The sequence below is a fragment of the Salvelinus fontinalis genome, chromosome 6 (assembly GCF_029448725.1).
Source record: "Salvelinus fontinalis isolate EN_2023a chromosome 6, ASM2944872v1, whole genome shotgun sequence".
Lineage (NCBI taxonomy): Eukaryota > Metazoa > Chordata > Actinopteri > Salmoniformes > Salmonidae > Salvelinus > Salvelinus fontinalis.
Window position 1 is genome coordinate 72,323,901 of NC_074670.1, and position 14,626 is coordinate 72,338,526.

General features: G+C 43.9%; 1 protein-coding gene and 1 long non-coding RNA gene across 2 annotated transcripts; one reads left to right on the plus strand and one right to left on the minus strand.

Moving 5' to 3' along the window:
- Positions 1 to 1,523: 1,523 nt before the first annotated feature.
- Positions 1,524 to 6,651, minus strand: LOC129858416 (uncharacterized). Its single transcript, XR_008760025.1, has 3 exons — positions 6,565 to 6,651; positions 6,055 to 6,168; positions 1,524 to 5,443 (listed from the first exon to the last, which is right to left on the minus strand). It is a non-coding gene; the product is annotated as an uncharacterized LOC129858416 (long non-coding RNA).
- On the plus strand, positions 6,162 to 13,092 carry LOC129858415 (forkhead box protein I1-ema-like). The gene is made up of 2 exons (XM_055927622.1): positions 6,162 to 8,010; positions 11,597 to 13,092. Exons 1-2 carry the CDS (start codon positions 7,419 to 7,421, stop codon positions 12,166 to 12,168), a joined length of 1,164 nt encoding a protein of 387 aa, XP_055783597.1. The 5' UTR covers positions 6,162 to 7,418; the 3' UTR covers positions 12,169 to 13,092.
- The last annotated feature ends 1,534 nt before the right edge of the window (positions 13,093 to 14,626 follow it).

The following is a 14,626-nucleotide window of genomic DNA, read 5'->3' on the forward strand; positions in this document are numbered from 1 at the left end:
AATTAATGCACCCACAGTGCTCGCTCGCTAACGAGCATCTGCGATGCCAAGGGCTAAAATAGAACTCCTTTCAATTTCTGGCACAGATCGCGCTGAAAGTCCTGCCTCTCCCATCTCCTCATTGGTTTATAGAAGCAGGTACCCACGTGCCATCTCCTCATTGGTTATACCCATGTGGGTGATTGAAAGACGAACTGTTTTGCCAGTTGTCGTGGGAATACTATGAAAGTTTAGATGCCGATCACCATATAAGTTCAAAGATGAAAAAGCCTGGAAGGAGGAGAGATGACTAGAAACTACTCGGTTGGCCGTTTTATGTGTGGATTAATTGTCGTAGTAGAGGACCTTGTGCATTTCAGGTAAAATAACAACTCAATGTTTATATCCCAGGACAAATTAGCTAGCAACAGCAAGCTAGCTAAATAGGACAAATTAGCTAGCAAGTGCAAGCTAACTAGCTAAATTGCCATACATGTTTAATGCTTTTCGACCTGTCCCCAAATTCTTGTCATTGGTTCAGAGTTTGTTCTGATATTTTAACCTGCATGTCGTGATCACGTTTGGTGTGGGGGGACAAAATACATTTATGCACGATGGCGCACGCGCGCAGCCGGTTTGGGTTCCGTGTTAGCATACAAATGCAATTAAACATTGGTTTATCTTTCAGGCACTTTTATCTAAAGGAGCTTAGACGTTACACACAGATCTGGGGCGAGGCTGTGGGGTTTATTGGCTGTGCAAGGAGAAACACCACCCACTTGTTGACTTGATGCCTTAACACATCATAAACTAACCAATGGGCCTTTCCATTCTATGCTGCAGCAGAGTTTCCCAGGAGTGAAGGAGATGATAGACCATACCACACACACACACACACACCTCTGCTGCTCATAAACATGGAGAGAGGACCTGGAGCACAGAGCCAGTGCTGCCTGCTGCACCCTGCACCACTCTGACCAGAACCAGCAACGCAGGAGACACAGTGTGTGTGTGTGTGTGGTAGGGAGATGCACAATTGAAAAAATATGACATAAAGTAGCTTTTATTGTGTAGTAGCCAATTCACAGTTGAAGTTTTATTTTTATAAGGTTAATGTTTTAAGTTGCACGTCAAGTTAAATGTAGTGAAGTTGTATACATTACACTGATCTTGATCTATCATTTTTCAGTTTTGATCATTAAAGGTCCAGTTTTATAACCCACCCACTAACTCCACTTTCCTCACACACATGCTTTCTCCTCTTCTCTTAATCTTCTCCTCCTTCACATCTCCATTTTCTCCTTCTTCCTCCTCCTTTTCCTCCCCCTCCTCTTCTACCTCTCCCTCTTCCCACTTCTACATCCCCTTCTTCTTCCTCATCCTCCTCCCCCTCCTCTTCGACTTCCCCCTCTTCTTCATCTTCTTCCTCCTCCTCTTCTACATCCCCCTCTTCTTCCTCATCCTCCTCCCCCTCCTCTTCTACCTCCCCCCTTTTCCCTCCTCCTCTTCCTCCCCCTCCTCTTCAACTTCCCCCTCTTCCTACTCTTCTTCTACCTCTTCCTCTACCTCCCCCTCCTCATCTACCTCCTCCTCTTCCTCCCCCTCCTCTTCTACCTCCCACTCAATTTGCATAGTATCTACACATTAGAACACTGATTGAGTCTCAAATGACACCCTATTCCAATAGTGCACTACTGTTGACCAGAGCCCTACAGACATACGTAGATGCCAGTCTGTCCAGACACTCAGACATGGAGTCCAGCCCCTTCAGAATGTGGTCCAGATCAGTAGTCACCCTGTTCTGTGCTCCTCTCTCTTCTCTCCATCTGAAACACCACAGACAGTCAACTAGATGACACTCAGTCAGTGTAAAGTCACCCTGTTCTGTGCTCCTCTCTCTTCTCTCCATCTGAAACACCACAGACAGTCAACTAGATGACACTCAGTGTAAAGTCACCCTGTTCTGTGCTCCTCTCTCCATCTGAAACACCACAGACAGTCAACTAGATGACACTCAGTGTAAAGTCACCCTGTTCTGTGCTCCTCTCTCCATCTGAAACACCACAGACAGTCAACTAGATGACACTCAGTCAGTGTAAAGTCACCCTGTTCTGTTCTCCTCTCTCTTCTCTCCATCTGAAACACCACAGACAGTCAACTAGATGACACTCAGTCAGTGTAAAGTCACCCTGTTCTGTGCTCCTCTCTCTTCTCTCCATCTGAAACACCACAGACAGTCAACTAGATGACACTCAGTCAGTGTAAAGTCACCCTGTTCTGTGCTCCTCTCTCTTCTCTCCATCTGAAACACCACAGACAGTCAACTAGATGACACTCAGTCAGTGTAAAGTCACCCTGTTCTGTGCTCCTCTCTCTTCTCTCCATCTGAAACACCACAGACAGTCAACTAGATGACACTCAGTCAGTGTAAAGTCACCCTGTTCTGTGCTCCTCTCTCTTCTCTCCATCTGAAACACCACAGACAGTCAACTAGATGACACTCAGTGTAAAGTCACCCTGTTCTGTGCTCCTCTCTCTTCTCTCCATCTGAAACACCACAGACAGTCAACTAGATGACACTCAGTCAGTGTAAAGTCACCCTGTTCTGTGCTCCTCTCTCTTCTCTCCATCTGAAACACCACAGACAGTCAACTAGATGACACTCAGTGTAAAGTCACCCTGTTCTGTGCTCCTCTCTCTTCTCTCCATCTGAAACACCACAGACAGTCAACTAGATGACACTCAGTCAGTGTAAAGTCACCCTGTTCTGTGCTCCTCTCTCTTCTCTCCATCTGAAACACCACAGACAGTCAACTAGATGACACTCAGTCAGTGTAGTCACCCTGTTCTGTTCTCCTCTCTCTTCTCTCCATCTGAAACACCACAGACAGTCAACTAGATGACACTCAGTCAGTGTAAAGTCACCCTGTTCTGTGCTCCTCTCTCTTCTCTCCATCTGAAACACCACAGACAGTCAACTAGATGACACTCAGTCAGTGTAAAGTCACCCTGTTCTGTGCTCCTCTCTCTTCTCTCCATCTGAAACACCACAGACAGTCAACTAGATGACACTCAGTCAGTGTAAAGTCACCCTGTTCTGTGCTCCTCTCTCTTCTCTCCATCTGAAACACCACAGACAGTCAACTAGATGACACTCAGTCAGTGTAAAGTCACCCTGTTCTGTGCTCCTCTCTCTTCTCTCCATCTGAAACACCACAGACAGTCAACTAGATGACACTCAGTCAGTGTAAAGTCACCCTGTTCTGTGCTCCTCTCTCCTCTCTCCATCTGAAACACCACAGACAGTCAACTAGATTACACTCAGTCAGTGTAAAGTCACCCTGTTCTGTTCTCCTCTCTCCATCTGAAACACCACAGACAGTCAACTAGATGACACTCAGTGTAAAGTCACCCTGTTCTGTGCTCCTCTCTCCATCTGAAACACCACAGACAGTCAACTAGATGACACTCAGTCAGTGTAAAGTCAACCTGTTCTGTGCTCCTCTCTCTTCTCTCCATCTGAAACACCACAGACAGTCAACTAGATGACACTCAGTCAGTGTAAAGTCACCCTGTTCTGTGCTCCTCTCTCTTCTCTCCATCTGAAACACCACAGACAGTCAACTAGATGACACTCAGTCAGTGTAAAGTCACCCTGTTCTGTGCTCCTCTCTCTTCTCTCCATCTGAAACACCACAGACAGTCAACTAGATTACACTCAGTCAGTGTAAAGTCACCCTGTTCTGTGCTCCTCTCTCTTCTCTCCATCTGAAACACCACAGACAGTCAACTAGATGACACTCAGTGTAAAGTCACCCTGTTCTGTGCTCCTCTCTCCATCTGAAACACCACAGACAGTCAACTAGATGACACTCAGTCAGTGTAAAGTCACCCTGTTCTGTGCTCCTCTCTCTTCTCTCCATCTGAAACACCACAGACAGTCAACTAGATGACACTCAGTCAGTGTAAAGTCACCCTGTTCTGTGCTCCTCTCTCTTCTCTCCATCTGAAACACCACAGACAGTCAACTAGATTACACTCAGTCAGTGTAAAGTCACCCTGTTCTGTGCTCCTCTCTCTTCTCTCCATCTGAAACACCACAGACAGTCAACTAGATGACACTCACTCAGTGTAAAGTCACCCTGTTCTGTGCTCCTCTCTCTTCTCTCCATCTGAAACACCACAGACAGTCAACTAGATGACACTCAGTCAGTGTAAAGTCACCCTGTTCTGTGCTCCTCTCTCTTCTCTCCATCTGAAACACCACAGACAGTCAACTAGATGACACTCAGTGTAAAGTCACCCTGTTCTGTGCTCCTCTCTCCATCTGAAACACCACAGACAGTCAACTAGATGACACTCAGTGTAAAGTCACCCTGTTCTGTGCTCCTCTCTCTTCTCTCCATCTGAAACACCACAGACAGTCAACTAGATGACACTCAGTCAGTGTAAAGTCACCCTGTTCTGTTCTCCTCTCTCTTCTCTCCATCTGAAACACCACAGACAGTCAACTAGATGACACTCAGTCAGTGTAAAGTCACCCTGTTCTGTGCTCCTCTCTCTTCTCTCCATCTGAAACACCACAGACAGTCAACTAGATGACACTCAGTGTAAAGTCACCCTGTTCTGTGCTCCTCTCTCTTCTCTCCATCTGAAACACCACAGACAGTCAACTAGATGACACTCAGTCAGTGTAAAGTCACCCTGTTCTGTGCTCCTCTCTCTTCTCTCCATCTGAAACACCACAGACAGTCAACTAGATTACACTCAGTCAGTGTAAAGTCACCCTGTTCTGTGCTCCTCTCTCTTCTCTCCATCTGAAACACCACAGACAGTCAACTAGATTACACTCAGTCAGTGTAAAGTCAACCTGTTCTGTGCTCCTCTCTCTTCTCTCCATCTGAAACACCACAGACAGTCAACTAGATGACACTCAGTCAGTGTAAAGTCACCCTGTTCTGTGCTCCTCTCTCTTCTCTCCATCTGAAACACCACAGACAGTCAACTAGATGACACTCAGTCAGTGTAAAGTCACCCTGTTCTGTGCTCCTCTCTCTTCTCTCCATCTGAAACACCACAGACAGTCAACTAGATTACACTCAGTCAGTGTAAAGTCACCCTGTTCTGTGCTCCTCTCTCTTCTCTCCATCTGAAACACCACAGACAGTCAACTAGATGACACTCAGTCAGTGTAAAGTCACCCTGTTCTGTGCTCCTCTCTCTTCTCTCCATCTGAAACACCACAGACAGTCAACTAGATTACACTCAGTCAGTGTAAAGTCACCCTGCATGGCCACTGGTTCACATAGAAATCCATATAGTAGCCTGGTATATTATTTGAATAAAGGTCAGAACAGACATTCCTAGTGAATCATGCATCTCTGTTAGTGTGGTGGAGGTGGAATCCATCCACTGGATCAGGTCCACTGCACCACCAGGTCATAGGTCATCCACTTCAGCTGCACTGAGAAACCACAGGGGAGACAAGAGGGACAGGGCTGTCAGTGTCAGACGTGGGCCATACTGAGTATGACTTTAAAAAAACAAGGCAGAATTTAGAATGAATTACACACACCCATTAACTTTTCTAATGGAATATTAAAGAGTGGGGAGTATATGGATAATAAGGCGATAAGAAGTTAGGGTTTAAGTCTAACACCTCGATCACACCTACTGTGTCATTGCGTTTTGGTACACCAGAAGAGCATTCATTTCCAATGGAATACTGCGTTTGCCCTGCAGCATTGCGTTGCAGAGGCAGCTGCAGTGCGATCTGTGTGGTGCATACGTTGGCATTTTTGAACGTTGACAGTAAGTCAAACTGTATGCGGCTTGACAGAAATCGTAGCAGAAGGAGAATGTTGCATTTATGTTGCGCACAACCCTGTCAATGTGATCGAGCCATAAGTAAAGTAAAAAACATTTTTGCTACTAACTATTTTCCTTTATTCTTTCTGAAAATAACAGCTATAGCTACATACATCATCATACAGAAAACCTAGATGTAAAAATATTAGAAAATGAAACAGCCTACAACATTGAAATGGTAGCGATTCCCATAATACAACAGCATACCTGATTGATTTTCCATGTCTTCGATCATTCTCTCTAAACCCTTTTGTTCAACTCCATCATCTTTTTGCCACAGTCCTTTTGATTGTCGCCAGATGAAGCCGGAGATTCCGCCATCTATAAACGCGCGATATTCATATGAGATTCGAATCATAAATGAATAGCTCACCAAAACCAAGCAGAACTTGAGCACACTGAAAATGTTTCAGAAACATAGCATAATCAATGGCTAAACAGCTAAGTAGGTATAACGCAAGGACGGGCTTAAGCTTACATTTATAAACTTCAAATATATATATTTTTTAATGACTTTAATTGACAGGTGTAAGTAGCAGTTAGCTGACGTTAGTTCCGTTGGCTGGCCAGGCTAACCATTGCAAAATGTATCCAAAGTAAACTAAACGTGAAGTCAGTGAGCTTGTCAATCTTGGATAAAATAACAAACTTTTGAGTACTTTAATTAAATAGGCACCTTCTTATTTATAAATATTTACAAGTGAACTAAATACTTACGATATCCGATCGGGTCGTTATCTAGCGGCCTCTTCCTCTGGATGCCCATGCGCACTGAGGAACAAACGTCCTGCCTCGTGCTGTGTGTATCACATTTTACTGGGTGCTATCACATTGTTTCCCCACACGGAGGCGCCAGGTTCTAACAAAGCAACAAAGTTACGGCTGAACCACTACCCTTTCATGTGACTGAGATGCCAAAAATACACTTTACAAAGTTATGGCAACAACAGACACATTTGAAGGAGAGAAGAAATACATATTTATAATGTTTGCCATCAACGGCGGGCTCTAGAATTCCATAGCAATCTAGCTAACTATTTAGGTTCAGTGAACAGGCATTTGGAAATTGTATAGGCCGATAATCAGCAATCATACACGTTTCTAGAAATGTATATTTCATTTGATTTTTAAAATTTTCTTCACAACACAAAAATGGAATGAAACGCTTACTAAGAGTATGGGTGTATATTCCTGTGGAGAGGGAGCCTGAAGGAACTGGCTGACAGACACTCCTGTCAGAATCCTCACCTGGCTAAACAACCAATCAGGATAAACGGGTGTTGCCAGGGAAACAGATAAAACCTGTACAACAGTTGACAGTGCTGACAGAGCGAGGGCAAAGAGTAAACAGGTAGAGGTAGAGGTGTAGAGAGAGAGAGAGAGAGAGACACACACACACAAAGAGAGTGAGCGACAGACGAGAGAGAGACACACACACACACACAAAGAGAGTGAGCGACAGACAAGAGAGAGAGAGAGAGACCCCGTGGGCACAACTCAGACACTGAAACAGTCATCATCTTCCAAGGACCAGAACAACACAGGTGAGAGAGAGACTAGAGACTCTGACCATGGCGTCGTTCGAACCTCAGGGCCAGTCTCCTCCTTGCTGTGGCCCCCAGTTCCCCAGCCTGGGCCAGGAACCTCCAGAGCTCAGCATGTACAGTGACTGCTACTACCCCCCTCCATCGCTCCCCAGCCCCCAGCGCACCACCCCCACCTCCTACGACTACAGCACCTCCTCCCCCAACCCTTACCTGTGGTTTAACGGATCCGGCATCAATGCTCCCCCATACCTGGCCACCACCGGGCCCCCAGGTAACCCCGGGCCCCCTTTCGTCCCCCAGCACTACGGAATGCAGAGGCCCTACCTGGGGTCCAGCGGGGCGGGGGTCCCTGGGAGGGAGCTGAGCTGGTTCTCTCTGCCCTCACAGGAAGACCTGATGAAGCTGGTACGCCCGCCTTACTCCTACTCTGCCCTCATCGCCATGGCGATCCACGGCGCCCCGGAGCGGCGGCTGACCCTGAGTCAGATCTACCAGTACGTGGCCGATAACTTCCCCTTCTACAACAAGAGCAAGGCTGGCTGGCAGAACTCCATCAGGCACAACCTGTCACTCAACGACTGCTTCAAGAAGGTCCCCAGAGACGAGGACGATCCTGGTAAGACTAACTACATCATGTGTTTGTTTTACAAAAAGCCCACAAAATAAAATGACCAATCAATCTAAGGTATGACAGTATTTGATGGTTGAATTATTCATTTTGAATCTAACCTTGGCACCCAGAACCAAATCTGTCATGACAGACCAATGTGAATCTGCTGTTAATCTTTAGTCAAGTCAAAAGTCTACTTTAGTTGTGATGTGTCTTTACTTTAAGTAGCCATTGTGACTTTCCTTTAGAGTGTGTAACAGTCTAGTGTTAGAACAGCTTGTCCTTAGAGTGTGTAACAGTCTAGTGATTAAACAGCTTGTCTTTAGAGTGTGTAACAGTCTAGTGATAGAACAGCTTGTCTTTAGAGTGTGTAACAGTCTAGTGATAGAACAGCTTGTCTTTAGAGTGTGTAACAGTCTAGTGTTAGAACAGCTTGTCTTTAGAGTGTGTAACAGTCTAGTGATAGAACAGCTTGTCCTTAGAGTGTGTAACAGTCTAGAGTGTGTAACAGTCTAGTGATAGAACAGCTTGTCTTTAGAGTGTGTAACAGTCTAGTGATAGAACAGCTTGTCCTTAGAGTGTGTAACAGTCTAGAGTGTGTAACAGTCTAGTGATAGAACAGCTTGTCCTTAGAGTGTGTAACAGTCTAGAGTGTGTAACAGTCTAGTGATTGAACAGCTTGTCTTTAGAGTGTGTAACAGTCTAGTGATAGAACAGCTTGTCCTTAGAGTGTGTAACAGTCTAGAGTGTGTAACAGTCTAGTGATAGAACAGCTTGTCTTTAGAGTGTGTAACAGTCTAGTGATAGAACAGCTTGTCCTTAGAGTGTGTAACAGTCTAGAGTGTGTAACAGTCTAGTGATAGAACAGCTTGTCTTTAGAGTGTGTAACAGTCTAGAATGTGTAACAGTCTAGTGATAGAACAGCTTGTCTTTAGAGTGTGTAACAGTCTAGTGATAGAACAGCTTGTCTTTAGAGTGTGTAACAGTCTAGTGATTGAACAGCTTGTCTTTATTGTGTAACAGTCTAGTGATAGAACAGCTTGTCTTTAGAGTGTGTAACAGTCTAGTGATAGAACAGCTTGTCTTTAGTGTGTAACAGTCTAGTGATAGAACAGCTTGTCTTTAGAGTGTGTAACAGTCTAGTGATTGAACAGCTTGTCTTTATTGTGTAACAGTCTAGTGATAGAACAGCTTGTCTTTAGAGTGTGTAACAGTCTAGTGATAGAACAGCTTGTCTTTAGTGTGTAACAGTCTAGTCATAGAACAGCTTGTCTTTAGAGTGTGTAACAGTCGTGTGATAGAACAGCTTGTCTTTAGAGTGTGTAACAGTCTAGTGATAGAACAGCTTGTCTTTAGAGTGTGTAACAGTCTAGTGATAGAACAGCTTGTCTTTAGAGTGTGTAACAGTCTAGTGATAGAACAGCTTGTCTTTAGAGTGTGTAACAGTCTAGTGATTGAACAGCTTGTCTTTAGAGTGTGTAACAGTCTAGTGATAGAACAGCTTGTCGTTAGAGTGTGTAACAGTCTAGTGATAGAACAGCTTGTCGTTAGAGTGTGTAACAGTCGTGTGATTGAACAGCTTGTCTTTAGAGTGTGTAACAGTCTAGTGATAGAACAGCTTGTCTTTAGAGTGTGTAACAGTCTAGTGATAGAACAGCTTGTTTTTAGAGTGTGTAACAGTCTAGTGATAGAACAGCTTGTCTTTAGAGTGTGTAACAGTCTAGAGACAGAACAGCTAGTCTTTAGAGTGTGTAACAGTCTAGTGATAGAACAGCTTGTCTTTAGAGTGTGTAACAGTCTAGTGATAGAACAGCTTGTCTTTATTGTGTAACAGTCTAGTGATAGAACAGCTTGTCTTTAGAGTGTGTAACAGTCTAGTGATAGAACAGCTTGTCTTTAGTGTGTAACAGTCGTGTGATTGAACAGCTTGTCTTTAGAGTGTGTAACAGTCGTGTGATAGAACGGCTTGTCTCTATTGTGTAACAGTCTAGTGATAGAACAGCTTGGCTTTAGAGTGTGTAACAGTCTAGTGATAGAACAGCTTGTCTTTAGAGTGTGTAACAGTCTAGTGATAGAACAGCTTGTCTTTAGTGTGTAACAGTCTAGTGATTGAACAGCTTGTGTTTATTGTGTAACAGTCTAGTGATAGAACAGCTTGTCTTTAGAGTGTGTAACAGTCGTGTGATAGAACAGCTTGTCTTTAGAGTGTGTAACAGTCTAGTGATAGAACAGCTTGTCTTTAGTGTGTAACAGTCGTGTGATTGAACAGCTTGTCTTTAGAGTGTGTAACAGTCTAGTGATAGAACAGCTTGTCTTTAGTGTGTAACAGTCGTGTGATTGAACAGCGTGTCTTTAGAGTGTGTAACAGTCTAGTGATTGAACAGCTTGTCTTTATTGTGTAACAGTCTAGTGATAGAACAGCTTGTCTTTAGAGTGTGTAACAGTCGTGTGATTGAACAGCTTGTCTTTATTGTGTAACAGTCGTGTGATAGAACAGCTTGTCTTCAGAGTATGTAACAGTCTAGTGATTGAACAGCTTGTGTGTATTGTGTAACAGTCTAGTGATAGAACAGCTTGTCTTTAGAGTGTGTAACAGACGTGTGACAGAACGGCTTGTCTTTATTGTGTAACAGTCTAGTGATAGAACAGCTTGTCTTTAGAGTGTGTAACAGTCTAGTGATAGAACAGCTTGTCTTTACAGTGTGTAACAGTCTAGTGATAGAACAGCTTGTCTTTAGAGTGTGTAACAGTCTAGTGATAGAACAGCTTGTCTTTACAGTGTGTAACAGTCTAGTGATAAAACAGCTTGTCTTTAGAGTGTGTAACATTCTAGTGACAGAACAACTTGTCTTTAGAGTGTGTAACAGTCTAGTGATAGAACAGCTTGTCTTTAGAGTGTGTAACAGTCTAGTGATAGAACGGCTTGTCTTTAGAGTGTGTAACAGTCTAGTGATAGAACAGCTTGTCTTTACAGTGTGTAACAGTCTAGTGATAGAACAGCTTGTCTTTAGAGTGTGTAACAGTCTAGTGATTGAACAGCTTGTCTTTAGAGTGGGTAACAGTCTAGTGATAGAACAGCTTGTCTTTAGAGTGTGTAACAGTCTAGTGATTGAACAGCTTGTCTTTAGAGTGTGTAACAGTCTAGTGATAGAACAGCTTGTCTTTAGAATGTGTAACAGTCTAGTGATAGAACAGCTTGTCTTTAGAATGTGTAACAGTCTAGTGATAGAACAACTTGTCTTTAGAGTGTGTAACAGTCTAGTGATAGAACAACTTGTCTTTAGAGTGTGTAACAGTCTAGTGATAGAACAACTTGTCTTTAGAGTGTGTAACAGTCTAGTGATTGAACAGCTTGTCTTTAGAGTGTGTAACAGTCTAGTGATTGAACAGCTTGTCTTTAGAGTGTGTAACAGTCTAGTGATTGAACAGCTTGTCTTTAGAGTGTGTAACAGTCGTGTGATAGAACGGTAGATTAACTGTGTTTAGTAATGATAGTAGATGATGCAGTCAGTAGTCCGTGTCAACCCCAAACACATTCTAATCTACCCCACCCCCACCCCCCTTTCTCTTTCCCTCACTCTCTCTCTTCCAGGTAAGGGTAACTACTGGACACTAGACCCAAACTGTGAGAAGATGTTTGACAACGGAAACTTTCGTCGTAAGAGGAAGAGGAAGTCTGATTCGCTGTCTGGAGGAGAGGGGGAGTCAGTAGGGCTGGAGTCAGGTGATCCCAATGACCGGGGGAGTCCCCAACCCCCCAGCAACCATGGGATCGACATGTCCCCCACGCCAGAGAGAATCCCCTCCCCTTCCTCCTCAGGTACCGCCCCTTGCCTGAGCAGCTTCCTGTCTGAGATGTCTGGAGTGGCATCTGAGGGAGCCAATGTAATCGGAGGAGATTTGCTGAACCAGGCCCTGCCCATAACCCTTACCCTGGACGGGACCCAGAGGCCTACACAGCCTGGGGGTTTTGGTAGTTACTGCCCTAGCTCAGGTGCTTCGGAGTGGGCTTCCCAGCTGCCGCCTCCTCCTGGCCTCTCCTCCTTGCCCACCCACTCCTCCCTGGGTTACAGCAGCCCCATCCTCAGCCAGTTCAATGGGCATTTCTACCCTGGCTTGGGCTCAGCAAGCATCCTATACCCACAGGAAGGCACAGAGGTCTGAACAGACTTAGAGGGAGAGACAGGGATGGGCAGAACACAGCTAGAGGTCTAAAGACACTAAAGAAAGAAGGAGTGAGAAAGAGACTTCTACCTGAGACACGACACAACACGACACACACACACACACACACACACACACACACACACACACACACACACACACACACACACACACACACACACACACACACACACACACACACACACACACACACACACACAGTAGTCTGTTAGCGCTGACAGGGCAGTGCTCAGTTGCATGTGACAGCAGGATGAGCAGGGCCTGGTTCCCACGGAAACAGCAGAGTCAGCCATGACACATAAATCTATAATTGCTGACTGTCATGACATTTTGTATTTATTTGTATTTAAGGTGTGTATGTTATTGGTTATGTATGTGTTTTTATCTCTGAGTGTTTGCGTGTAAAACATTTGTTCAACATGTGCCATTGTAGAATAGTGATTTGTGATTGGATGGCGCAGGCCTGGGTTCAGGTACATATGCATTGAGTATTTGTTATTCAAATAATTTGTTTTGTGTATTTTCAAATAAACTGCTCAAAACAAGTACTTTTAATTGAGCATTTGAATGGTTATTTGTGAAAAATGAAATAGTCAACCAAATTGAATTTGAAAGTATTTTCAAATATTTATTTCATATACTAATTTCAGATACCTGGGTTAAATGCATGGGAGGGTATTTGAGTCAGTGTATTTGAGTATTTCCTAATACTTTCCAAGTGTATACATTTCAATATTCAACTACTTGTTTTTTTTTCAAATACATTTGATCTGAATACTTGTATTGAAAAGTATTGAAAAGTATTGAAAAGTATTGAAAAGTAATGGAAATACCTGAAATAGCATTTGAACCCAGGGCTGGTATGGCTTATACCAACATTGGTCTCATGTTTGTTTTTGATAAGAATAATAAAATACAGAAAAACTTTCTCTGACGTGTCATCGTCTTACTCTTTTTAACTCAGAAATAAAAAACAGTCTGACTGGCTAGTGTTGTAAAGGAGTTATCTGTCTAAACAAATCTGTGTGAAAGATGGTTAACGGCATCAAGCCTTCAGTGAAAAATGACCCTCCTAAAACACACAGGTAGGACAGAACCAGCCCTGTCAGAAACGATGACCAGCGAACCAGGGACACCTGCTTGTCACGGTAACTCAATCCTACGGTATGATAAGGATATACTGATGAGTAGATGAATAGAAGCCTGGGGGGCAAACTGATTGTTGTAAAAACGTGAGAATCCCCATACCACACCCCTCTCTCTTCTCTCTACTATCGCACAATAACTCACCCCCTTTCTCGCAGTCCTGCTGACTGGACAAGACTTGGATTTAGGGAAGGAGATAAGGAGGGGGTTGACTTTTGAGGTGAGAGAGGATTGAGGTACTTTTCCCAAGTGTAAGTTGTAGAATAAAGTAAGAAATCGAGCCTGTTAGCCAGATAAAATACAACTTTGAAACATCACCCATCAACCCCTCCCCTCCCTACCTCCACAGTGCTGACTGAAAGTTCAAATGAGCAACCACAGCTAGATGAAAAGATAGTCCTTTATTGCTGTCTTCCACACTAAAAGAAGTTTGGTTAATGTACTACATTGGCACATATTTTGTACATGACCATCTCCCTGATATGAACAGGTTAGAGACGCTGTGGGCCTTTTTTCAATGCTAAAAGGACAAGACATGGACTACAAAAGAAAGTAATAGCAGTTGATATTTGAGTAGATGTTTTATCACTTCTACTGAACCTAACACAAACTATACAAAGTAAATAGTTAGAATCTGTTGTACATTCAGGAGAAAATTTAATTATAGCTTTGGTAAGTATTAAGTATGTATAGTCTGTTCAATATATTTGTAGAGAAATTTGTATCCAAATAAACCCTTTTGATAAATTTCCGTCTCTGGCACCGTAGGCCTTTATTTACCCAGAAACACTGGCAGCATGACTGTTATGTACAGTGTCCACACAGAGAGGGGCAGAAACACTGGCAGCATGACTGTTATGTACAGTGTCCACACAGAGAGGGACAGAAACACTGGCAGCATGACTGTTATGTACAGTGTCCACACAGAGAGGGACAGAAACACTGGCAGCATGACTGTTATGTACAGTGTCCACACAGAGAGGGACAGAAACACTGGCAGCATGACTGATATACAGTGTCCACACAGAGAGGGACAGAAACACTGGCAGCATGACTGATGTACAGTGTCCACACAGAGAGGTACAGAAACACTGGCAGCATGACTGTTATGTACAGTGTCCACACAGAGAGGGACAGAAACACTGGCAGCGTGACTGTTATGTACAGTGTCCACACAGAGAGGGACAGAAACACTGGCAGCATGACTGATGTACAGTGTCCACACAGAGAGGGACAGAAATACTGGCAGCATGACTGTTAAGGACAGTGTCCACACAGAGAGGGACAGAAA